This window comes from Arachis hypogaea, chromosome 20 (genome assembly GCF_003086295.3).
Source record: "Arachis hypogaea cultivar Tifrunner chromosome 20, arahy.Tifrunner.gnm2.J5K5, whole genome shotgun sequence".
In the NCBI taxonomy this organism is placed as follows: domain Eukaryota; kingdom Viridiplantae; phylum Streptophyta; class Magnoliopsida; order Fabales; family Fabaceae; genus Arachis; species Arachis hypogaea.
The window spans coordinates 73,615,687-73,643,088 of NC_092055.1; the positions used below are offsets into that span (position 1 = coordinate 73,615,687).

The 27,402-nt window shown below is 42.9% G+C and overlaps 2 protein-coding genes and 1 long non-coding RNA gene across 4 annotated transcripts; all 3 read left to right on the forward strand.

Annotated features, from left to right (window-relative positions):
- The first annotated feature begins 697 nt into the window (after positions 1–697).
- LOC114926038 (uncharacterized) lies at positions 698–2,423 on the forward strand. 2 transcript variants are annotated; one of them, XR_003816173.2, is made up of 2 exons: positions 698–1,143; positions 1,816–2,423. It is a non-coding gene; the product is annotated as an uncharacterized lncRNA (long non-coding RNA). The 2 variants fall into 2 exon arrangements; XR_003816172.2 differs by having other exon boundaries at positions 723–1,143; positions 1,819–2,423.
- Positions 2,424–13,390: 10,967 nt separating this feature from the next.
- LOC112785946 (uncharacterized) lies at positions 13,391–15,166 on the forward strand. Its single transcript, XM_025829368.1, has 2 exons — positions 13,391–14,702; positions 14,829–15,166. The coding sequence occupies exons 1-2, from the start codon at positions 13,391–13,393 to the stop codon at positions 15,164–15,166; spliced, it is 1,650 nt and encodes a 549-aa protein (XP_025685153.1).
- Positions 15,167–23,471: 8,305 nt separating this feature from the next.
- LOC112783148 (2-hydroxyisoflavanone dehydratase) lies at positions 23,472–26,784 on the forward strand. Its single transcript, XM_025825941.3, has one exon. The coding sequence runs from the start codon at positions 25,720–25,722 to the stop codon at positions 26,635–26,637; it is 918 nt and encodes a 305-aa protein (XP_025681726.1). The 5' UTR covers positions 23,472–25,719; the 3' UTR covers positions 26,638–26,784.
- The last annotated feature ends 618 nt before the right edge of the window (positions 26,785–27,402 follow it).

Below are 27,402 nucleotides of genomic sequence, written 5' to 3' on the forward strand. Positions count from 1 at the left end.
CTATGCTGATTTTGACGGGAGTTTTCTTATGAGAGAGAGTTTTCTGGAATAAATATTATTTTAGTCAAGAAAAAAAATTCAAGGGTCCATCTGCACTTGACTTTTAGTATTTTGATTTTTTCGGCAAAAATTTATTTAGCTGTATAGTCTTAAATTACAAATTAGAACAACTTACTTATACTTGATTTGATTTGATAAGATTTTTATTTATCAAAAGTAATTTATAAAAATAATTTGTAAAAGATAATTTTTTAAAAGTTATAGTATCTATATTTGATAAATTAAATTAAAATAATTTTTAATAAACACAAATAACAATAAATTTATTTAATAAAATAGTTTTTAAAGTTAAAAATATTATAATAAATATTAATATAAGAATTAAATTTAATTATTAATTAATGTATGAGTTTATATTAGATTTTTTAATTTTGATAAGTATAAGTTATTTTTGAAAAGTTTTATTTTAAATATTTTTAAAAGTATCTTTATGTTTAGTACATGATCTTTTTAATTTACCAAATACAAAATGAAAAATAATGTTTTTAAAATCAGTTTGGACTGGTCGGTCGAACCATGAATCACTGCCAAAAACGAACCGGAAAGATGTCAAAACCTCCGATTTTAAAAACCTCTATTGAACTGTCGAACCGATCGGGAAGCAGTCGGTTGAACCGAATCGTAACCCGATCGATTTCGAAAAGGAAGCAAACGCCGTCGTTTTGTTGTGCTGAACCCTAATTCAGCCCTAACCAAACTCTAGAGTCCAGATCCAAAATGTGCTCTCTACCTCAGTGCCTCTTTCACACTCAAGTCCATGGCCTCTTTCATTGAGCTCCTGGTCCTCATTCACTTCTGTTTAGCCACCGCCTGCTACCGCTGCCGTCGGAACTTCCAACTTCGAATGGCCACTGCCTGCTCCCTCGCTTCCCCTCCATCACGCAGAAGCCATCGCAACCTTCCTTCCGTTCCATCGCACAGCCACCGTGTGAACGTGGAAGCCTCCGTCACGCAGCCACGCCGCCACTGGTGCTAGCTTTGTTCCACCGCAGCCACTGTCCCGTTCGAAGCCCGTTCGAAGGTGTTCCTTGTCTTGGTGTCTCCTTCTTGCGTGCTTTGTTCAAGGCTTCTTCTGGCTTCCAGGTAATTTTTTTTAACTATAATTGAATAATTTTTTGATTCTATGAAGTTCTATGAACTGTGAACTGTGATTTTTGATTTTTTTTTTTTGTGAATTGTGAACTGAACTGTGAACTTTGTTGAATAATTATGAATAATTATGAATAATTATTTTTAGTTAAGCTTTGAACTTTGTTGTTGTTACTTGTTGCTGGGTTGAATAATTATTGAATGATTTTGATAAATTATTGTTAATTTGATACATTATTGTTTTGGTGTTGTTCTTGACTTTTTTAATTCTTAAATCGTTGTGTTGTTCTTGATCTTTTGATAATTTGTTAATTTTATAAATTGTTCTTGTTGTGTTTTGTTATTCTTGATTTGATAAATTGTTCATGTTATTAATGTTGATTTGATAAATTGTTTTGGTTTGTTGTTCCTGATTTTATAAATTGTTCTTGTTGTGGTTTGCTATTCTTGACTTTTTAATTCTTAGATTGTTGTGTTATGTTGTTCGTGCTTTAGTAATTAGCTCTTTGTTTAGGTTTGTCTCTTCTTTGTTCATTCATTCAACTTTGTTGATTCTGTTTAACATGTTGCATTCACTTATTTGTTGTGGTTTCATCTGAATGGATAATATTAATCCTATTATACTACTACATTCACACTATTCTTCTTCCTATTATGATTCAAAAGCAGAACCGATGTGAAGGTATCGGTGCTAAGCCCGAAAGAGGAATGAAAGAGAGATGCATTCTCTGACATTACAAAACTCAAAGACAGACATGAGAAGGTTGAGAGATTACTTTCGTTCTATAAATCATCCAAGGGAGGTCCTTTCCAGGAATCTACCACTCATATAAGAGGAAGGGTCGATATTTGTAGGATACTTTATTGACTATGGATACCCTTGATCAACAGAGCTTAGATGCCATTACTACGTCTAGAATAAGATCCGACATTGGATCAAAGTTCATTTTTAAAACCAACATTGGGTAGGATACTATTGCTGCAGAGTTTATGACAAGGCAAAACGGGAAGGAGCATCCCATTGATGTCCTTAAAATGTCACTTCCCTAGCAAAACTCAATTATACTAAAAATATTAATGATTGGTTATCTTTGATTGTCAGTCATTATATGTATTGTATTTTTTATTTATTGAAGTAGGTCAAGTATTAAAAAATGTGGAAAAATATTGAAGTGAAATGCCAATGATAAACGGCAAAAAGTATTAACTATAAATGTATTAACTATTAAATAATTATATATTATAGCAATAAACATGTTCCATAATTTTTATTATGTTGATGATTGATTTATTAATTGTTTTTCATTGTGTTGATGTTCTATAATTTATTTATTATTTTATTCTAAAATAATTTCTTCGATTAAATTACAGTTGGACCAGTTAGACTAATAAACTAGTGAATCAGTGACTAGAACGGTTTGATGACTGGTTCGGTTTTCAGAACCTTGATGAAGAGCTTGTACTTGTCTCGTCAAAAATTTTTACCAAACCAAACTTTAGTCTCATAGTTGCTAGAACCAAACCAGTGATTGAACTGATTATATTATCGGTTCACTGGTTTATTGGTTCAACTGATGAATCATTGGTTGAATCAATAGAATTGATCTTATGTAAATATACAATATAAAATAGTCAAAAACCTAAAATTAAAATTTGAAATACATATCTTCAGTGACATTTTAAGAACAATTAAGTCTCAAATTAAATTCTAAAAATAACTACTAGAAAAATATAAAATTAGTTAATACTATTACAATACTATCTTAATTTGACACAATAAGAATAACAATCCGTCAATAGTTGATCCTTGATCTTGTGAGGATTGTTTTTCTGATGGTGTATTTGACTAAACCATCCTAAAATAATATGAAACAACAACAATATAAAAACAGCAACTATCCTAAATTCACATAACCTAATTGTTACGGCTTGGCCCAAACTCTCCACGGGTCGGCCCGACCCGAGCGCCACCCGACCCGGACGGTCACGGGTGATGTGCCCCGCAATCGAACCGGACACACGTCCCGGACAGCTCATTCACGGCTGTGGGAGAACGTCCCAGAGAAAGTGGGCCTGTCCTTGTAGGGCCCACCCCTGACACAGTATATAAGGGGAAGGATTTGCCCTTCCCCCAAGGTACGTCACATATCACATCACCCCTTTTCGCCTGCACTTTTACTGACAAAAGCATCGGAGTGTCTTTGCAGGTGACACCCCCCTTCCTACACGAAGTACTCGGGACCTCGCACACACCAGTCCGGCAGTCCACGACCTGACGAGTGACAAACCCCAATTTGAGGGTTTATCTTGTGCTGATTTCAGGGGTTTTATCAATGATTCCACACACTTTCTATATGAAAATACAAGATTTTGCATTCCGTTCCTAGTTTCGCCTCATGAATGAAAACATGCTTATTTCGCACTAAAATAGATACATTTCTAATCTTCTCTTGATGCCATTCGATGCCGTGACTTGTGTGTTAAGTGGTTTCAGGATATAGAGTAGGAATGGACCGAAAGAGAGAAGGAAGACGGGTACAAAGGAAGGAAGCATGAGGATTAAGCTTTGGAAATTTCCGCATGGGCGCGTGCGCGCACTTGGCGCGCCCGCGCGGATAGGGCAACGTGAAGCCAAAGCCAAGAGCTGGCTTAAGAAGCGGCTAAGCCAGGATCTTCATGGGTGCGCACGCGTACATCACGCCTCCGCGCACATTACAAGACGTCTCGACGGCGCGTGCGCGTACCTTGCGCGTGCGCGCCGATTTGCGAATATGATTTTTTAAGAAGTCACGTGACTTAGGCGTGGAGGCAGTTAAGGATCCCACTTTTGGAGAAACACCTTGGCGGGAAAAGCTTAAGAAGACCAAAGGAGCAAGGGTTAAGGACACTTAGTTAGTTCATTTTTGAGATCTAGATATTTTTTTTTTGGGAGAGGAGAGTTGGTTACACTTTGGGGAGAAGAAGAGGGAGATTCCAAGCTTTTCACTAGGGTTCATCCTCATCTAATTTCTGAATTTTCAATGACTTTTTGGTGAGATCCATTATAATTCTCACTCCACTTTGTTCATGTCATAGATTTTCTTCTCCAATTTCAAGTAGTAGATGCAATTGATCAATTCTCATAGATCTAGAATTCAACTTTGTAATTTTGGATTTCGTCTCTATTTTGAGAATTCGATTTTCATTGCTACTCCTTGAGACTTGTTGTTAGATCTTTGTGTTGCAATACTTTCAATTCGACTTTTCATCTCATTTTACTATGATTTTCCTTCTTGCTCATCACATGTTTGATAAAATGACAACACTAGCTATGGAGTAGAATTTTCACACTTGGCATAGGGTTTGGTCCTTGGAAGAAGTTGAATAGTTGTATCAATAGTTGATTTGGAATTAGGGATTGCTAGTTGGCTTGGAGTGCACTAAAGCTAGATTCCCATAAGGTGAAGCTAGGACTTGTGACTCAAGTTGATTGCTTTCATTTGACCTCTCTCTATACCTAGGGGATAACTAAATGAAGCAAGGCCTAATTGTTGTCAACATTGAATGGACTATAAGGATAGAATTTCTAATGCCAACCCTAAGCCAAGTCTTTTGATAATTGATTGTTTGTTTCTCATTACTTTGCTAAAACCTTCAAAGAATTTCAACAAGGCTTACTAAATCAATAAGATGCACACTTTGGCAATTCCAAGGGAGAACGACTCGGGAGACTAGTACTCTCGGATATAGATTGTAGATTTGTTTGATGAAGGATTTTGCGTCGGTTTAGACTATACTACGATTGATCATTTGATAATTTCTATACCGGCAAAAATTCATTTGTCAGAATGGCGCCGTTGCCGGGGAATTTGCTTAGTGTGCCATGTTATTGTTTTGGATTAAGCATGTATATATGTACATAGTTGCACTTCATTGTAAACTACTCAATTGACTAACTCCTCATCGTTACAATGAATTCCATTTTCCCTTCATTGCATGACGCGTTCACAACCGAATCCGAGCTTAGCCCCTTTTGATCCGGAAATAGAACGAACTTTGTTTCATATTAGACAAGCTCGGAGGCGGCTAAGATTTGGAAAAGGTGAAGAGGTTTTCACCACCTCAACCACCTTACTAGAAGTGAACATTGAACCGTCACTCAAAGAAGGCATTAATCATATTCCCATCAATCTCACTAACAATTCTTCTTTTGTTTTAGGTACTAATACCATGGACGCTCCAAGGAGAGTTACCATCAAGGAAGCGGGTGCACCGGATTATGTCCTTCAACCCCTTCATGTAACTCACCCCAATTTGAATGCGAACTTTGAATTGAAGACCGCTTTGATCAACCTCCTACCCAAGTTTCACGGGCTTCCCGCACAAGACCCTATTCGACATCTCAAGGACTTCCATCGCATATGCTCGACTACTAGACGGGAAGGGTCCGATGAAGTTGCTATATGGTTGTTTGCTTTCCCTTTCTCTCTTGAGGACAAGGCCAAAGAATGGTTCTACACCCTCTCTAGTGAAGTTACCTCCGATTGGGACCTACTTAGAAGGGGGTTCTTGGATAAATTCTTGCCCCCGGAAAAGATGGATAGGCTAAGGAAGGAAATGTCTTGTATTGTGCAAGGTGAGACGGAACCACTCTATGAGTATTGGGAACGGTTTCGCAAACTACTAGATGCATGCCCTAATCACATGATCGACACTCAAGTATTGCTTGTTTACATATGTCAAGGGATGCGAGAGCAAGATAGAACCCTCTTGGACACTTCTAGCAATGGTTCTTTGTCCAAATATAAAACCGCGGAGGAGGCATGGCAACTTATTATTGACTTAGCCGAATCCAATCAACATATGAGGCGAAGAGTCAACCGTCCAAGGACCGTGAACGAGGTATCAACTAGTAGTGAAGCCACCGCTCTAACTCAATCCTTGAATGAGATGACATCCGTCTTGAGGCAACTCCAATTGAACCAACAACAACCACAACAACCTCAATCATATCAACAACATCCTCCACCACCTCAACAACACAACCAACAATTGGTCCCTCAAAAAGTATGTGGCATTTGCTCTTGCTACTCTCACCACACGGATGAGTGCCCAAGCCTTCAAGAAGATAACACTTTAGCGGCTACCCATAATTTCTATGACCGCCCTAATCAAGGGTACTACCAAGGAGGTAATCCTAACCAAGGACACCCTTATCAAGGAGGAGGCTACAACCAAGGAAGTGGACACAATAATCAAAATTGGAAAGACAATCATCAACAAGGGAATAGGGACAACAACAACAATGGAGGAGGTCAAAGATGGAATAACAACCCGCAAAATTTCTCACAAAACTGACCATACAACTTACAAAATCAACCATACAATCAACAAAACCCACAAAGAAACTACCAAACATATCAACCACCACATTAAAGACCATCACCCAACCAATCACAAACTCCTCAACTCACATATGCAACCACCCCCTCCAACCAAGACGAAACACTCCGGACCATTATCCAAGGCCAAAAGGAATTACAAAACACACTTGCTTCCGGCCTCACCGGCCTCACCTCTACACTACAAGCTCTTCTTGCACGCATGGACACACCATCGACCCCCACTCCTCAACCCCCAATCCAAAGTGTCATTCCCTCTCAACCTCAACCAAATCCAAAAGGGGGCATCAATGTCATCACCCTTAGATCCGGTACACAACTAAAAGAAAAGGAAGCAAAGGACCCAAGTCCTATCACAACCGCCCAAGAGAAAGAGAGAATAGATATAGAAGAGGTAGTGGAAGAGGAGACACCACAAGCCATATTTGAGGATGAAGCCCAACCAACAAGGGAGACAACCAAGGCCAAAAGAACCTTGGAAGAAGAAATTGCTCAACCACTTCCATTTCCAACACTTGCAAAGAAAGCTAAAAAGCGCATGGAACTCGACCCCAAAATGGTAGAAATGTTCAAGAAAGTTGAGGTAACCATCCCCCTCTTTGATGCCATCCATCAAGTTCCTAGATATGCCAAATTCCTCAAAGATTTATGCATAAACAAGGATAGAATTCTTGAATTGGAAACCATCCCATTGGGGAGTTCTATTTCCGCTTTAATGGGAACATTGCCGGAGAAGTGTGATGACCCGGGCCCTTGTATGGTCACTTGCACCGTCAATGGAGTTCAATTTAGAGATTGTATGTGTGACCTCGGAGCATGTGTTAGCATCATGCCGCTCTCCGTTTACCGGGTATTGAAGTTGCCACCACTAAAAAGGTCGACGGCAAGATTTGTCCTAGCGGATAAAAGCATAATAACCGTAGCAGGTGTTACGGAAGATGTATTGGTGAATATAAAGGGGTTGGTGTTTCCGATTGACTTCTATGTCCTTGAAATGCCGTCAAGCGAAACCGAGAGAGCATCATCTATCCTACTTGGAAGGCCATTCTTGAGAACTTCTAGATTTAAGCTTGATGCTTACTCGGGGAACTACTCATTTGAAATAGATGGGAGAATTGTAAGCTTTAGCCTAGAGGAAGCAATGAAGCATCCACCGGAGAACCACTCTCTATTTCGGTGTGACCCAATCGATAACATAGTAGCCGAAGTGCATCTTGCAAGACTAGATGAGAAGTGCATGGTCGACGAAGCAAATGAAAAGTCAAGCGAACTAAATACCACACATCATACAAACCATCCGGAAACTCAAACTTCAAGGAATGACAAGAGGATGGAATTAAAGCCACTACCACCTCACTTAAGGTATTCATACCTTGATGAAGCCCAAAAGCTACCCGTGATAATTGCACAAGAGTTAACTCCTCAACAAGAAGAAAAATTGCTGAATGTGTTGAGGAAAAACAAAAGGGCAATTGGGTGGAGTTTGGCGGATCTAGTGGGAATAAGCCCCCAAGTATGCGAGCACCGCATATTTCTTGAAGAAGGAGCAAGACCGGTCCGACAACCTCAAAGGAGACTTAACCCAACCATTCTTGAGGTGGTAAAGAAAGAAGTCACTAAGCTACTTGAAGCGGACATCATCTATCCTATCTCGGATAGCGAATGGGTAAGCCCGGTCCAAGTAGTACCAAAGAAGTCCGGAGTGACAACAATCAAAAACGAAAGTGGTGAACTTATAGCAACAAGAGTGCAGAATTCTTGGAGAGTATGCATAGACTACCGAAGATTGAATGCGACCACAAGAAAAGATCACTTTCCACTACCGTTTATCGATCAAATGCTTGATCGGTTAGCCGGTAAATCATACTATTGTTTTCTTGATGGCTACTCCGGATACTTCCAAATTCATATTGCTCTAGAAGACCAAGAAAAAACCACATTTACTTGCCCCTTTGGAACGTATGCTTACAAGCGTATGCCATTTGGCCTATGTAATGCACCGGCAACGTTTCAAAGATGCATGATGAGCCTATTTGCGGACTTTCTAGAGCAATCGATGGAAGTTTTCATGGATGATTTTAGTGTGTATGGTGAGTCATTTGAGCATTGCTTAGGTAACCTTGAAAAAGTCTTAGAAAGATGCACCAAAACAAACCTTGTCTTAAATTTTGAAAAATGTCATTTCATGGTCAAACAAGGCATTGTTTTGGGACACATAGTATCAAAGGAAGGCATCTCCGTAGATCCGGCAAAGATAAATGTCATATCCAGTTTACCTTACCCCTCCTCCGAGAGGGAAGTCCGTTCTTTCCTTGGACATGCAGGATTCTACCGGAGATTCATCAAGGACTTTAGCAAGGTAGCCTTACCTCTCTCTCGATTACTACAAAAAGACACCGAATTTGAGATGAGCAAGGAATGTATGGAAGCATATGACAAACTCAAGGTAGCATTGACACAAGCTCCTATCGTACGAGGACCGAATTGGATTCAACCCTTTGAAATCATGTGTGATGCTTCGAATTATGCGATAGGAGCCGCGTTAGCACAACGCGAGGGTAAGATTCCCTATGTCATAGCTTATGCTTCCAAAACATTAGACGGAGCCCAATCCAACTACACTACTAACGAAAAGGAACTCCTAGCTATTGTTTTCGCTTTGGACAAGTTCCGAGCCTATCTTCTTGGTTCCAAGGTAGTAGTGTACTCGGATCACGCGGCACTAAAGTACTTGTTGGCAAAAAAGGAATCAAAACCGAGATTAATTTGTTGGGTGCTCTTATTACAAGAATTTGACTTGGAAATCAAAGATAGGAGCGGTTCCCAAAACCTAGTGGCGGACCATTTAAGCCGCCTTGAACACACAAAAGGCGACACCACTCCTATCAATGATTCCTTTCCTTTAGATGCTTTGCATGCAATCTCGGAAGTGGTTCCTTGGTATGCCCCAATAGCAAACTATTTGGTTTCACGCACTTTCCCTCCCAATCTCGACAAAAACAAAAAGGATAAGCTGAAAAGCGAATCCAAATACTATATTTGGGATGATCCCTATTTGTGGAGGTGTGGAGCGGACCAAATAATGCGACGGTGCATACCTCAAACCGAATTCCAAGCAATCTTAGACGCTTGCCATGCTTCCGAAGGAGGTGGTCACTACGGGCCCCAAAGAACGGCAAGAAAAATCCTTGATTGCGGATTTTGGTGGCCAACTCTTCTCAAAGATGCTTCTCTCTATTGCAAATCTTGTCCCCAATGTATTAGGTTTGGAGATATTTCCAAGAAGGACGAAATTCCCCAACAAAATATGCTTTTTTGCGAAATCTTTGACGTATGGGGAATCGACTTCATGGGACCATTTCCAAATTCCAATGGATTTCTATACATCTTGTTAGCCGTCGATTATGTGTCAAAATGGGTGGAGGCAATCCCCACCCGAACGGATGACGCTAATGTTGTGTATTCTTTTGTGAGGAACAATATCATTTGTCGCTTTGGCGCCCCAAGAGCAATCATAAGTGACCACTTATTTTTCCTTCTTGTGTGCATTATTCTCTTTCTATGATTGTGATCTTTGATTTGTTTGATTCTTTATGTCCATTATTTGGTGTATTCATGCATTTATATGATTGAGGCCATCATTTCATTAGCTCACTCACCCAAATGGCCCTACCTTCTATCTTCCTTTGTTAGCCAAATTTGAGCCTACGATTAACCCACTTTGTTCTTAATTTAGCACATTACAAGCCTTAAAGCGGAAAACAATAAAAGTCCTTATTTGGATCTTTGATTAGCTTAGGCTAGTGTGTGTGAGTATCATTCAAGTGTGGGAACCTTGGGACATTGGGTGAATAAAAGGGTATTTTGTATTACTATTGAAAATATTGGGAATTGGGTACATACTCATGTATTGATCAAATGTAAAACCTTATGCATTGACGCTCTTGTATATAGAAAAAAATGAGAAAAACAAAAGAACAAAAGAAAAAAAAAAAGAAAAAAACAATATGGAAAAGAAAAGAAAAAAATAAAAAAAAAGAAAGAAAAAAAAGAAAGAGGAAAAATAATAAAAAGGGGACAAAATGCCCCAAAGTGAAGCTCAAGAGGAATCAATGCATAAGTATAGTGAAACGAAAAGAAAATGCATAAGTATGTGGAAAAGTGAGGAACGGGTAGTTAGGTTAGCACTTAATTGTATAGGTCATTATATAGGTTAGGTGGGAAAAGTTTAAGTTAATCAAAGATTCAAATCCTAAGTCCACTAGCCATATATGACCCTACCTTGACCCTAACCCCATTACGACCTAGGAAAAGCCCTCATGATAACTGTATGCATGCATTGAATAATTGTTGATTGTCAGATGAAAAACAAATCTTGGAAAGCATGATTAGGGGAGAATTGAGAGAATAAACCCCAAACACCGAGTGATTAGAGTGCAAACACTTCCAACGAGGGTTCGATGCTCAATCCTTTGATTCCCGGCTCTCGCGAGCATTCCTCATGCAAGGTTGCACATATTGCATTTGATGCTTAGAAAGTGGCAAGTCCTATGCTTTGACCACCATCGTATCCCATGTGCTTGCATATGTCCTAAGAAGGCTAATTTGCTCCCAACCAAGTGGATAGTGGCACTAGTCATAGTTGCATGCATATAAGTAGGTTGCACTTCATGAGTCTTATACTTTTGCAATCTCTCGGTCTTCTGTGTTTCTTTGCATTTCTCTAAGCATGAGGACATGCTAGAATCTAAGTGTGGGGAGGTTGACAAACCCCAATTTGAGGGTTTATCTTGTGCTGATTTCAGGGGTTTTATCAATGATTCCACACACTTTCTATATGAAAATACAAGATTTTGCATTCCTTTCCTAGTTTCGCCTCATGAATGAAAACATGCTTATTTCGCACTAAAATAGATACATTTCTAATCTTCTCTTGATGCCATTCGATGTCGTGACTTGTGTGTTAAGTGGTTTCAGGATATAGAGTAGGAATGGACCGAAAGAGAGAAGGAAGACGGGTACAAAGGAAGGAAGCATGAGGATTAAGCTTTGGAAATTTCCGCATGGGCGCGTGCGCGCACTTGGCGCGCCCGCGCGGATAGGGCAACGTGAAGCCAAAGCCAAGAGCCGGCTTAAGAAGCGGCTAAGCCAGGATCTTCATGGGTGCGCACGCGTACATCACGCCTCCGCGCACATTACAAGACGTCTCGACGGCGCGTGCGCGTACCTTGCGCGTGCGCGCCGATTTACGAATATGATTTTTTAAGAAGTCACGTGACTTAGGCGTGGAGGCAGTTAAGGATCCCACTTTTGGAGAAACACCTTGGCGGGAAAAGCTTAAGAAGACCAAAGGAGCAAGGGTTAAGGACACTTAGTTAGTTCATTTTTGAGATCTAGATATTTTTTTTTTTTAGGAGAGGAGAGTTAGTTACACTTTGGGGAGAAGAAGAGGGAGATTCCAAGCTTTTCACTAGGGTTCATCCTCATCTAATTTCTGAATTTTCAATGACTTTTTGGTGAGATCCATTATAATTCTCACTCCAGTTTGTTCATGTCATAGATTTTCTTCTCCAATTTCAAGTAGTAGATGCAATTGATCAATTCTCATAGATCTAGAATTCAACTTTGTAATTTTGGATTTCGTCTCTATTTTGAGAATTCGATTTTCATTGCTACTCCTTGAGACTTGTTGTTAGATCTTTGTGTTGCAATACTTTCAATTCGACTTTTCATCTCATTTTACTATGACTTTCCTTCTTGCTCATCACATGTTTGATAAAATGACAACACTAGCTATGGAGTAGAATTTTCACACTTGGCATAGGGTTTGGTCCTTGGAAGAAGTTGAATAGTTGTATCAATAGTTGATTTGGAATTAGGGATTGCTAGTTGGCTTGGAGTGCACTAAAGCTAGATTCCCATAAGGTGAAGCTAGGACTTGTGACTCAAGTTGATTGCTTTCATTTGACCTCCCTCTATACCTAAGGGATAACTAAATGAAGCAAGCCCTAATTGTTGTCAACATTGAATGGACTATAAGGATAGAATTTCTAATGCCAACCCTAAGCCAAGTCTTTTGATAATTGATTGTTTGTTTCTCATTACTTTGCTAAAACCTTCAAAGAATTTCAACAAGGCTTACTAAATCAATAAGATGCACACTTTGGCAATTCCAAGGGAGAACGACTCGGGAGACTAGTACTCTCAGATATAGATTGTAGATTTGTTTGATGAAGGATTTTGCGTCGGTTTAGACTATACTACGATTGATCATTTGATAATTTCTATACCGGCAAAAATTCATTTGTCAACGAGCCCCTACCACTCCCCAGAAGTCCAAATGCGAATCGTCCGGTAATCGACCTACCGAACATTGGCGCCGTCTGTGGGGATCTGTCCATGGACTTCGTGCTAGTCCAAACAGGGACAGGCTGCGAGGCCGTGCCCGGTGGCGACGCCGCTGCGACGGAAACCCGACAACATCCCAGGTCGCCTCCGAGGAACGCAACACAGTCACATGAGGGACGCCCCTTTGGGGGGACTGGCGGCAACCACGCCAGAATAATGCAAGAGCTACGCCATAGGATGCAAGACCTGGAATGCTGGTTAGCAGATAGGGAACGCGACCAACACACCCCAGAGCAGATCACTCCCGTTCTCGCTCCAGGAGTCGCTCCAAATGCACGCCTACCCCCCAAGCTGAGTCCGAAAGCACCGGGGAGCGAGGGCGCGCGAGAAGACGTCATGACCCCGTCATTTACGCCAAACGTGAGAGGCGGCGTACCGCGAATCGCGGGGACAAGGACACTCGTCGGGAGGACGACGAGGGAAGAACGACGGGAACACGGGGACCCGTGATAATGGGAGCGACCCCATTCCACTGTTCCATACTCGAGGTCCGGCTGTCAAAACACTTTGACAAGCCAACGGACATGAGGTACGATGGAACGCAAGACCCACTGGAACACCTCACGGCCTTCGAGGCCAGGATGAACCTAGAGGGAGTGGGAGACGAGGTAAGGTGCCGCGCTTTCCTGGTCACCCTCGCGGGACCTGCAATACGGTGGTTCAATAACCTCCCGCAGGGCTCGGTAACCCGCTTCTCCGACATCAGCCATGCCTTCCTGGCTCAGTTCACGACCAGAATTGCCAAAGCCAAGCACCCGATCAATTTGCTGGGGGTGACCCAAAGAGCCGGGGAGCCGACCAGGAAATACCTAGATCGCTTCAACGACGAATGCTTGGAAATCGACGGGCTGACGGACTCGGTGGCGAGCTTATGCTTGACTAACGGGCTCTTGAACGAGGACTTCAGGAAGCACCTCACCACAAAGCCAGTATGGACAATGCAGGAGATCCAATGCGTCGCTAAGGAGTATATTAATGACGAAGAAGTCAGCCGGGTCGTAGCTGCCAACAAACGGCAACCCCCCTACAACCAAACCCGCCACTACGAGGGTGGAGAAAGACAAAAGGAACACGCCAGGGACGGCGGTCCGAGTAAGGCGCCAAAGCCATTTCCTCGTGTAGGGAAATTCACCAACTACACGGTACCAATCACGGAAGTTTATCAACAGATAGCCGAGAAGGGGATACTGTCGAGACCCCGACCTCTGAAGGACAGAACTGGGGGAAACAAAAGCCTTTACTGCGAATATCACAAGGGATACAGGCACAAGACCCAAGACTATTTCGACCTAAAGGATGCCCTGGATCAAGCAATTAGGGACGGAAAGCTTGCCGAATTCTCCCACCTCATAAGGGAGCCGAGGAGACGGAATCACGATCACGAGGGCGAGGACAGGCCCCAGGCGACAAGACGATGCCAAGAACCAGAGGCGGACGACCACGGTCTCACGGTGGTGAACGTGGCAACAGCGAGGAATTCCGCCCCGAGGTCGAGATCGGCACAGAAGAAAGATGCCAAAGTCCTGGCTGTCTCCTCCTCACCCACGAGAAGTTCCCGGGGACTCCCATCCATCTCCTTCGGCCCCGAAGACCAATGGTTCGACGAGGTACCGGAAAGTCCCCCCATGGTCATCACGGTCAGAGTCGGAACCGGCCTCGTCAAAAGGATCCTAGTGGATACATGGGCGGACTCGAACATTATGTTTCGCAACGTTTTTGATGCCTTGGGACTGCGTGACGCCGACCTAGCGACCCACCAGCACGGTGTGGTAGGGTTGGGTGACCACTTCATCAAGCCGGATGGGATCATCTCCCTCCCGACCTCCATGGGACAAGGACAGAAGCGAAGGACAGTAATGGCCGTTTTCGTAGTCTTGCGAGACTCTACAGCCTACAACGTCATCCTAGGGAGAAAAACCATCAACGACCTTGGGGCAGCGATTAGTACGAAGCTGCTCGTAATGAAGTTCATTACGGATGACGGATCCGTAGGATCCATCAGAGGGGACTTGGAAACGGCAGTCGCTTGCGACCACGCCAGCCTCTCTCTCAGGAAAAAGTCCAAAGAAGCTTCAGGGGCCTTCCTTGCTGACCTGGATGCCAGAATAGACGACAAGCCTAGGCCCGAGCCAGAGGGGGACTTGGAAAAATTTAGGGTCGGTGACGGGGAGGAGAAGTTCACATTCATAAACAGAAATCTCCCCCATGAACTAAAGGAATGGAAATGATCAGAGCGAATGCCGACCTATTTGCTTGGACGCCAGCCGACATGCCAGGGATAGATCCCCAGCTCATGTCACACTATCTGGCCGTCAAGCCGGAGGCTAAGCCAGTGGCCCAGAGGAGGAGGAAGATGTTGCAGGAAAGGGCAGAGGAGGTGGCCAGGCAGACGGCCAGCCTCCTTGAAGCAGGGTTCATCCGAGAACTGGACTACTCGACTTGGCTATCAAACGTGGTCTTGGTGAAAAAACACAATGGGAGGTGGAGAATGTGTGTAGACTATTCTGACCTCAACAAGGCATGTCCCAAGGACTGCTATTCCTTCCCTAACATTGACGCGCTCGTCGACGCGGCAGCGGGGTACTGATATCTGAGCTTCATGGACGCCTACTCCGGGTACAATCAGATACCGATGCACCAACCCGACGAGGACAAGACAGTGTTCATAACACCGGGAGGGATCTACTACTACAAGGTAATGCCATTTGGTCTGAAAACGCTGGCGCCACGTACCAGAGACTGATGAACAAGATATTCAGCGAGCTCATAGGCAAGACAGTAGAAGTCTACGTGGACGACATCCTCGCGAAAACCACCCGGCCCGACGATCTCCTAAACGACCTGGGGGGCGTGTTCGCGTCCCTCCGGCAACACGGCATGAGGCTCAACCCGCTCAAATGCGTCTTTGCCATGGAGGCGGGGAAGTTCTTAGGGTTCATGATCACCCAAAGAGGAGTAGAAGCCAACCCTGAGAAGTGCCAAGCCATTCTCCAGATGAAGAGCCCGGGTTGTATCAAAGACGTCCAACGATTGGCAGGAAGGCTGATTGCATTATCCCGTTTCCTCGGCGCATCGGCAGCAAAAGCTCTGCCCTTCTTCAATCTGATGAAAAAGGCGTGTGAGGAAGCATTCGAATGGACCCCGTGTGTGAGGAAGCATTCAACCACTTCAAGGAGATCCTAGCAGCACCTCCCGTGCTCGGGAAGCCCAAGGCCGGAGAGCCACTCTATCTCTACCTGGCAGTAACAGAGGAAGCCCTTGCAGCAGTGCTCGTACGAGAAGAAGGGAAAGCTCAACAACTGATTTACTTCGTAAGCAGAGCTCTACAAGGAGCAGAGTTGAGGTACAGCAAACTGGAAAAGCTGGCTCTGGCACTCCTAACCTCCTCCCGAAGGTTGAGGCAGTACTTCCAAGGCCATCGCGTAATCGTGAGAACGGACCAAGCAATTCGCCAAGTACTCCAAAAACCCGATTTGGCAGGAAGGATGATGACCTGGGCCATCGAGCTTTCCCAATATGACATGCAGTATGAGCCCCGACATGCAATCAAGGCACAGGCAATGGCGGATTTCTTGGTAGAGGTAACGGGTGATCCCCACGAGGAAACGGGCACACGGTGGAGGCTCCACATAGACGGGGCCTCCAACCAGACATCCGGGGGAGCCGGGGTCATCTTAGAGAGCCCGGTGGGAGTCATTTACGAGCAGTCGACCAAGTTCGAATTTCCGGTGTCGAACAATCAAGCGGAATACGAAGCCCTCTTAGGTGGACTAACCTTAGCCCGAGAAGTCGGGGTAACAAGGCTGGAAGTGTGCAGCGATTCACAGGTCGTCACCTCGCAAGTAAACGGAAGCTATCAAGCCAGGGACCCCCTCCTGCAAAAGTATTTAGAAAAGGTTAGAGAATTGACCAGGTAGTTCCAAGAGGTCACGGTCCAACACGTTCCAAGAGAAAGGAACACACAGGCAGACCTCCTGTCTAAATTAGCAAGCACGAAGCCGGGAGCAGGCAACCGGTCTCTCATCCAGGGCATGGTGAAGGAACCAACGGTTGCCCTCCATTTGACGGAGTCAAGCCCTCCTGGCTGGACCCCATCACAAACTTCCTGGAATATGGCAAGCTACCTGATGATGAGAAAGCGACCAAAACATTGAGAAGGGAGGCGGCCAAATATGCAATGATACAAGGACAACTGTTCAGAAAGGGCCTCAGCCAACCCCTATTGAAGTGCTTACACCCCGACCAGACGGACTATGTACTAAGAGAAGTCCACGAGGGATGCTGCGGCCACCACATTGGGGGCAAAGCCCTAGCAAGGAAGCTCATCCGAGCTGGATATTACTGGCCATCAATGATGAGAGACTCCAAAGAATTTGTCAGAAAATGCGTAAAGTGCCATGAAAACGCTAACTTCCACAAAGCGCCGGCTTCCGAGCTGAGCCTACTGACGTCTACACGACCCTACGCTCAATGGGGAGTCGACCTCTTAGGGCCTTTCCCGGTTGGTCCAGGGCAAGTCAAATATCTCATAGTCGCCATCGACTACTACACCAAATGGATAGAGGCTGAACCACTAGCCAACATATCCTCATCCAATTGTAGGAAGTTCATGTGGAGATAGGTGATAACCCGTTTCGGTATCCCGGAGATCGTCATTTCGGATAATGGGACGCAGTTCACTGACAAGAAGTTCACGGAATTCCTCACCGGTCTGGGGATAAAACAAAGGTTTTCCTCAGTAGAACATCCCCAGACGAACGGACAAGTGGAGTCCGCAAATAAAGTCATCCTACTAGGCCTCAAGAAGCACTTAGACAACAAGAAAGGCGCATGGGCCGACGAGCTCGCTTCGGTCCTCTGGTCCTACCGGACAACCGAGTAAAGCTCCACCGGGGAAACCCCCTTTCGCCTAACGTACGGGGTCGATGCAGTGATACCCATGGAAATTGGCGAACCGAGTCCACGGTTACTCCTCGCAGGAGTACACGAAGCGGTGGAAAAGGACCTGGTGGAAGAAACCAGAGAGATGGCCCACTTGTCAGAAACAGCACTAAAGCAAAGAATAGCCCTGCGCTACAACACTAAAGTCCTCAGGAGGGACTTTGAGGAAAGAGACCTCGTCCTGCGACGCAACGACGTCGGTTTACCGACCCCAGGAGAAGGAAAACTGGCGGCAATAATAAGACCACAGCGGTTTCAAAAATAAAACCACGACGACCCCAATCGGGTTACCAACGCAAACGGCAAAACGGACACAAGCAATAAGTCCGCCCCGAAAAGACGGTAACGAAAATAAAACACCAAGCAAGATAAACGATAATAATAATAAGTCGACCAAGCGACCAGTTAAGCATAAAAGTTATAAAGTCACGACGAAATGTTCAACAAATCCACACCAAATCAAAGTTACAAGAAATCACTTCCGAGGCATGTCAACAATCTTGCCGTCTTGGATCGTCTTGAAAACCCCAATAGCCGACGTGTCGAAGTCAGGAGCCACAATCTTCACCTGGGCCTTCAGAGCATCCTCGGTCATGAAGATCGCGTTCTTCCCTTGCTCCTTGGTCGCTTTGTGCTTTTTCTTGAGCTCTTCGACCTCGGCTTTAGCGGCTTTAGCCGACGAGACGGCCTGGTCACGCTCCTTCTCCAAGACCGCCACCCGACCCTGAGTAGCGTTCAGCTGGCTCTCTAGGGTCATCTCCCGTTCAGCTAACGGGCCACCGTCTCGTCGGAAGCCTTCAATTTCTCCCCGGCAGATGTCGCTTTCTCCTCAGAAGCCTTGAGCTTCTCTCCCATCTCGGACAACTGACTCTAGAGCAGCTCGACTTGCACCTTAAAGTCGTTGTTCGCCTTGCCTGAAGATTCGAGTTTCCTTCGGAGAGCCTGCATTCCCGACAACTCGAACTCAGCCTTTTGAGCTATCACAGCCCCCCGGAGCAGAGTCCAGTACATCCATCTCGCCTGCCCAGCCAGGTCGGTCCCATGAAAATGCTCCTCCGTCCCAGGGATCAGCTGGGAGTCAATGAAATTCGTAGCATCAAAATTTCTTTCCATGATGGTGAGAGTCCTTTTCGAGCTGGCAGATGCCTTCCGCTTCTTGGGGGTATGAATGTTCCACATCATCATATTCTTGATGGATAGGAGACGAGTGCCCGCCAACGGCCGCCTCTTCGGGAATGGGGGAAGCCTGCACCTTGGCTGGATCCTTTTCAGACATCCCGGTGTCTCGGGGAGAGGGCACGGCCTGATCCTCCTTCTCCCCGGAAGGGCCCCCCGGTTCCCCGGCATCCTTCTCGTCAGCCTTCTCATCATCGCTATCCTCCAAGAAGGTCTTGACCAAATTTTCAAGCCCAGTTACCGAAGCAGACATCTCCACTACAACAGGAAACCAAACACGTTAGTCGTGAAGTCGGGAAAAACAAATATAAAAAACAAGCAATGCAAAAACACAAGGCAGAACAGCTCACAAATATAATTCCTGGCGGACTCCCGTTCACCTATGAGGAGGTGGGGGTTCACGGGGTTCTTCCCGAAAATAGCATACAACACATCGGCAATCCTTTTATTTACAGAGGACATTCCCTTGTAGGTCACCTTTATGAAAGAGTTAGACCCCGCCCCGAAACTCCAATAAGTCGGGATGAGGCGTTCTCCCTCTAACGATAACCAAAAGGGATGGCGACCTTTAGCAGGGCGAACTTTGAAGAATTTTTCCTTGAACCCATGATAGGAGTCCTCGAACAGGCCAAATATCCTCCGGCCTTGGGCAGACCGGAAAGACAAAAACCCTTTCCTCGCCTTCCCTTGTTTGGAGGGGTTGGTAAGGTTGAAAAAGAAGAGGAAGACATCCACTGACGCCGGCAGCTCAAGATATTCACAAACCATCTCGAAACAGCGGATAGAAGCCCATCTGTTCGGATGGAGTTGCGACGGCGACACAGATATCCGATTAAGGAGAGACATCTGGAAATCGGAGAACGGCAGCCGGACGCTGACCTGGGTGAACATGGCTTTGTAAAACCAAATCCAGTCGGCGACCCGGGGAGAACGGAAATTAATCTCGTACAAACGCTCGTTGGGCGCAGGAACGAAGGTCTCCTAATTGGTCTCTTCATCTGTCCCCCCGCACAGATATCCGGCTTGCCGGAACTCCGTCAACTTCTCCAGATCCATCTGGTTCAGCGAGTCCTTTATGTCTGAGGTCACCCAGGCGTAGGATCATAGTTCGCCGCGGATGTGAAAGTCCGGGAGACGACGCGAGGCATACCTACAGTGGGGGTACCACTCCATTAGTCTACGAGGTCGGGAGCCCGGAAAAACCCAAAAAACTACGTTTATCCTATTCGACAGTTAAGATTAAGCATGGCCAAAGCTACACCTATCCCGAAAGCCACCTAAAAATCTACCCTGGAATGGTACCCCTCCCATAACACGTCTACCTAGCATCAAAAGGTCATATAGCCACAAATTCCAAGCAAGACAGCAAGAACAAGCAAATACTAACAACAAGCAAACAATAACAGAGCAGAAAAAAGAGAAGTCCGAGGATTACCTGAACTTGTTGCGAAAGCTGGAAGGATGAGAGGAAGATGTTCGAGAAAACTGCAACAACACTCTGGAATTTTTGAGCGAGGAAAAGGGAGATAGCAAGGAAATGGAAGAAACAGAAGCGTAAAAAGAAAGAAAAAGTGGGAGGTGAACTATTTAAAAACTTCCATTCAGGAAGCGCGAAAGATTTGGGGGCAAGATAGTATTTACACACGGGGTTTTGCAACCCATTATGAGCATTTAATGCTCAGCGCGAGGAACGAAGCGACAAACGGTTGCCCCAGCAACCAAGAGACACGCGCGCAGGGGGCATGTCCCTTCTATGAGCGGCCGACCTAACGATGATGAATGAAACGCGAAGTAACACGCCACTGATAGCTCCCACGGCTACCATTGGCGCGTGGGGGCACTGTTACGGCCTGGCCCAAACCCTCCACGGGTCGGCCCGACCCGAGCGCCACCCAACCCGGATGGTCACGGGTGATGCACCCCGCAACCGACCCGGACACGCGTCCCGAACAGCTCATTCACGGCTGTGGGAGAACGTCCCAGAGAAAGTGGGCCGGTCCTTGTAGGGCCCACCCCTGACACAGTATATAAGGGGAAGGATTTGCCCTTCTCCCAAGGTACGTCATATATCACATCACCCCTTTTCGCCTGCACTTTTACTGACAAAAGCGTCGGAGTGTCTTTGCAGGTGACACCCCCCTTCCTACATGAAGTACTCGGGACCTCGCACACACCAGCCCGGCAGTCCACGACCTGACGAGCCCCTACCACTCCCCGGAAGTCCAAACCCGAATCGTCCGGTAACCAACCTACCGAACACTAATCAACCTATCCCCTATCCAAGAAAAACAACTATAAACAGCAATAACAAAAAAAAACCCATCAATCCACCACTAAATTTATATATTACATTGCCAAAAATCAATAAATTATAATTAACCAGTATAATCATAAACAAGATATAATCAACAACAATAAACAATAAATAGATCCATAATCAACATCAATAATTATTTACTAAATAACTAAAAAAATAAAAAAACATACCTGAACGGCTGAACCTGATGCAGAACGTGGGCAGAGAAAAGAGAAATCAAGCTGTCCAATGTCCAAGCAAGGCAAAGTAAATACTAGCAAGGGAGAGGCAGCAGCAACGACGAGAGACGCACAGGCGACAACGCAGACCAGGCGAGCCACAGATGGAGGGAGACGATCCAGTAATGGAGACACGGTGAGAGACGGTGTTACAAGACAAAGGAGCCGGCGATTGTGGCAGCAATCATTTGATGGCGGTGGATGGTGGTTTTCTTGTGAGTGTGAGAGACTGAGAGTAGAAAAGACCTTTGGAATGGAGGCTTAAGGTTGAGTTTGTTTGAGAGAGAACCGGGGGGGGGGGTAAGATCAGGCTCGAGCAATTAGGATTTCTTTCTTTTTTTTTAAAAAAACTTCTGCCATTTTGGGTGGGGGTGTTAAAAAAAAATCCGAACGACCAATTATTCAAAATCTTTGGTTCATCGATTTTAGCCAAAATCGATCTGTTCTCATCGGTTTTTTTCTTTTTTGGTCAGATGTCTACTTCAAATCGATTTTGGGACTGATTCTCCAATTTTTCGGTCTGATCGATCGATTCGGTCCGATTCTAACAACTATATTTTGTCTTTTACAAAAGATGTTTTTAAAAGAAATATGATTTTTTATGGTTAGAATCAAAATTTATGATTAGTAGAATATAAGTTCGTACTTATTTTAGATTATTATAAAAGTGTAGGCTAATTATATTTTTGGAACTATTTTTTTTGTTACAAATATTATGAGTCTATCAATCCGTTGATGATAAAGTTTTTTTTTTTTTTTTTTGAAATTTGTCACATGCTGATGACATTAATATGTGAATTTGTGCTTATTAAATAAATTCTTGAGATGAGATTTGAACAAGAAACTTAAAAGAGAGAAAGAAGCATCATGAGCTTCATATTATATATTATCTTCTTTTTTTAAATCTATTACAAAATCATATATTATATTTTTTAATTAATATATATCAACTAAAATATTTATTTAAATATTATTTTTATATTTATTTAATTTTTATTTTATATTCACTCTTTTTTAAGTGAATTATTTTTAAATTTTATAAAATTATTAAAATAAATATTAAAGTTTATTAAATATATATAAAAAGTAAACAAAAATACTTTTATTACTCATAAAATATTTACTAATTTAATTTATAGATGTTTAATAAAATTTAATATTTATTTTAATAATTTTATATAATTAAAAAATATTTAATTTAAAGAGGAGTGAATATAAAATAAAATATAAATTAAATAAAGATAAAAATAATATTTAACTAAATATGTTATATTGTATATATTAATTAAGAAATCTAATATATGATTATGTAATATATTTAAAAAAATGTAATATATAACAAATAATTATGCTAAGTGTACATTAAAATTAATTACTAAAATTATTTATTAGTATAGAATACACATTAAAATACAAAATACACATTAAAAATAAATTAAATTATACATATATCTATATAAAAATACATATTGATTAATTTTAATATAAAAATAGTATTTTTATAACAAAAAATATTCTAATCTAGTGATAGTCAACATCTCTCAACTGACAAAAAATTAATTGCCACCGTGGCAAAAAAAATAGTAACTGAATAATATAGTTTAAAAGGGTGACAATTTAATAAATAATTTTTAAAATAATAATATTTTAATTAAAAAAATTAGAATGATGAGTTATGACTTTTAATTATTTTTTTTTAAAAAAAATATATATATAAAGTGATATTATAAAAATTGTAAAACACATAGCGCCATTAGGGTACACAAACGCTTTGTTAGGGTTCTGATATAGCGTCTTCATGAGTTTGTCACTCTTAGTTTTTTTTCTTGGTCTTTCCTCTTTCAATTTTTCTCTCATCTTCTAATTTCTTCTAATATTTTCTTTTCTTTTTTTAACCATTCTATTTTTTCTTTCAAACTCTCCTACAATCATTAACTACCCACTTTGTTTTGGATGGAAGGCAAATTCGCCTGTTCCTCGATGAACTTTGTCAAATTTACAAAGTTTGTTGAATGTTTAGACTAACTTCAAATGCGTGTTCGGAACACTATTTTTACTATACCATTGTTTACTGCATGCATATGCTACATATAATCGAACAAATAATAACTTAAACATATAATTTCATCTATTTTTTCTATGAATGTTTAAGAGTACGCATTCTTAAAAAAATTAATGTAAAAATAGAACTTTTCATTTCAAAAATTAAACTAGATTTTTTTAGAATTAAAAATTTTGTTTATAGTAAATATTTTCTCAAATTGAAGGTACAAATATCTTAAATTTGCGTACATTTTTTATGAAGTTTGTTGAGGGATTCGATGAACTTTGGTCAATATGCTGAGTTCTCTGAGAGAAGCACGGTACTGAATTTTTGCCAAGAGATACAACGAACCTCACAACAAAAAAATGGGAATGGATTCTCCCATTTTTTTTAATAATTGAGAGAGTAAAGTATAATTTTTTACCATTAGTTTTATAAGTGAGACCAAAAATAAATATAAAAAAAAACAATGAATGGTTAAAAATCATACTTTATACTCTCAATTTTTTAACAATTAAGAGGATCTATTTTTCAAAAAAAATTTGAATTCCAAAAAATAATCTGAGAATAATTTTTCTCCAAAAATATTTTTTTTATTTATTCTAAAAAAAATCCTAAATAAATATTACTCATCTCATAAACAAAATTAAAAATAAAAAGTTTTGGCTACTTTTGATTCTTAAGTTTGGTTCCAAAGAAGGCAGGTGGGTTGGGAGTTGGGGATGCGGTGATTCGAAATACTGCATTGCTGTTTAAGTGGTGGTGAAGGTTCTCGAAAGAAGACTGTCCCTTATGGAAGAAAGTGGTGTGCTCTTGTAATAATATGCATCCTGCAAGAATGGTGGGAGGACAGCCTACTCCCACGCAAGGGGGTCCTTGGAAGGATATATGCCAGCTACAAGTTAGTAAGCCGGGGCTGAGAGATCAGATGATCAGTGGGTTGTCGATGGAGTTAGGGAAAGGCAGAACAATCCGATTCTGGGAGGATAGATGGCTACCGGCTGGAGTATTGAAAGATATGTTTCCTAGGCTTTTCTCGGTCTCAACTCTTCATGAATCTGTGATAGCAGACTGTGGCTTTTGGGATGGGCTAGTGTGGATTTGGAGTTTCCAGTGGAGGAGAGAGTTGGTCTAGTGGGAGTTGGACTTAGTACACCAGCTTCATGAGATCTTACAGTCATTCAAGCTTACAAATGGGAGGAAAGATAGTGTGGTATGGAAATTTGATAAAACAGGTGACTACTCAACAAAATCCTTTGTGCGAGTGATGCAGGAGGAAGTCCTACCGGAGGAGGTTACCAGCTATAGCTTCACTAGTGCTGTTTGGAAAGGATTTGTCCCCCCGAGGGTTGAACTCCTTTCTTAGTTTGCGTTAGTCGGAAGGGTCAACACAAAGGATCGACTGTGCAGATTACGGGTTATTGACCAGCAGGACAATAGGTGTCTTCTTTGTGGTAAGCCTGTTGAAACCGCGTATCATCTGTTTCTTAGTTGTGAGATTACATGGCAGGTGTGGTGTGCTTGGCTAATGGCCTTTCAACAAAGGTGGAGCTTTCCGGGTACTTTGAAGGAACATTTTGAGAGTTGGACGAGCTTTACAGGAAGGAAGGTAGATAGGAAGAGATGGTTCACTGGATTCTTTGTTGTTATCTGGACAATTTGGCTAGAAAGGAATGACAGGCTCTTCCGAAATAAGAGTTCAAGAGTATGGGACATTATTAACAGATCATTTACGTTCTACGAAGAATGGAGTGGTGTTGAGCCCTTTGGGTGTTGATGGCCGAGTCACAGTATCTAGGAGTTGTATGTTATCTTGTTTTATTCTTACTATAGCTTTGCTATCTGCTCCACTCTGCTGTGTTGAGCTCCCTTTGATTCAAAAAAAAAAAAACAATTAATCCCATTAATTAGGTAATTAATTAAAAGAACGGCTCCTTTTATGATAATTTATTTTCCTCACCAACCGTTCATTCTATGAACCTTCATTCTCTTATACAAGAAGTAAGTCATCACACACAAACAAAAACCCAAACACCAGCACACACTTAACATAAACAAATACCTCTCTTACTACCACCATCCGCCATGGATCCAAACTCCAACAAGGAGGTTCTCCGTGAATTCCCCCGCCTCTTCCGCCAGTACAAAGACGGAACCGTCGAGCGATTCATGGGCACTGACACCACCCCTCCCGGCACCGACCCACTCACCAACGTCCAATCCAAAGACGTCACCATCAACCCCCAAACAGGCGTTGCCGCCCGCCTCTACCTCCCACCAAACCCCGCCGGAAAACTCCCTCTCCTCATCTACATCCACGGCGGTGCCTTCTGCATCTGCACCCCCTTCAATACCACCTACCACCGCCACCTCAACACGCTCACCGCCGAGACCAACGCCGTCGTCGTTTCCGTCCACTACCGCCTCGCACCGGAACACCCCCTCCCCACCGCATACGACGACACATGGGAAGCCATACAGTGGACCGCCACACATGCCGCCGCACACGGAGGCGGCCCTGAGCCCTGGCTCAACGACCACGCGGACTTCTCCCGCGTGTTCTTAGCCGGAGACAGCGCCGGCGCCAACCTTGCTCATAACATGGCCATGCGCGGTGCTGTCGAGGGTTTCGGAGGGTTCACCCTCGACGGCCTCGTTTTGATCCACCCGTACTTCGGTAACGACCAGAGAGACGAACTCACAGAATTTCTTTACCCTTCTTACGGAGGACTAACCGACCCGAAAATCCATCCGGAAAAGGATCCGAACCTATCGGGTTTGGGATGCAGGCGCGTGTTGGTTTTGGTTGCGGAGGAAGATTTCTTGAGAGAGAGAGGGAGGAGTTACTACGAAACGGTTAAGGGAAGCGCGTGGAGTGGGACGGTTGAGATGGTTGAAACTGAAGGAGAAGAGCACGTGTTCCATTTGATGAACCCTTCTGCCGAAAAATCTGTGGACCTTGTTAAACAGATTGTTTCTTTCATTAAACAGAGCCAGTGCTAGAGACCCTGCCCTTTATTTTGTTTGTCCTAGCTTGATTATGAGTGAGACCCACAAACTTCAATGCCTTTTGGGTTGTTTCTTTTCCCTGTTTTTTGTGCTGTTATTTGGTATAGCAATAATAATAAACTGGGTGGTCAAATACTGAAATGTGATGTTCTATTTTTACCTTATCGGATATGATACGGTATATGGAAGTGTGAATGAACTGATACTGAATACTGGTAGTTACTGCTCTATTTCCGTTAGTGGAAACTAACATTATAATAACTGTCATCCTGTAAAAATGAAAGAGTAGTACACAGATTTTTTTGGGGTGAACAGTAATACTAGAAACCCGTAAGAAATTGGGTAGATCCGCAATTTAGGGGGAAGAATAAAGGAGAGAATATAAGAGAAATATAAAGAGAGTTTGTTTATCATTTTTCATGTCATTAACGTTTGCATTTCAAATCGGCAAACAGGTAAACATTTTAGTTGATTGTGTACCGGTGATTAAAGTATGGGAAAAATTTCACAATGGAACACTGCTATGCCATGTATGACTCGGTTGTGCGTAAGTACATCGTCGTCTAGTCAGTAGTGAAATTTTGGAATCATTCCTAAAATGAAGATAAAAAGACGAGAAGGACAGTGGTGAATTAATTCACTCCGAGGCTAAAGTTTGAAGCCGATCAAGGAAACAAGGAAAGGAGTCAAGCACGTGAATAGCTTGAAATTCAGTGGCTCTTTCAGGACATGATCAGCAAACACCGAGCTTCGAGTTTG

Bases quoted from the DNA above. Each gene is read 5' to 3' on its own strand.
- LOC112785946 (XM_025829368.1), top strand. From the start codon at position 13,391: ATGGGAGCGACCCCATTCCACTGTTCCATACTCGAGGTCCGGCTGTCA. The intron at 14,703-14,828 runs GTGTGGTAGGGT...GAGACTCTACAG, and splicing joins CCTAGCGACCCACCAGCACG to CCTACAACGTCATCCTAGGG.
- LOC112783148 (XM_025825941.3), top strand. From the start codon at position 25,720: ATGGATCCAAACTCCAACAAGGAGGTTCTCCGTGAATTCCCCCGCCTC.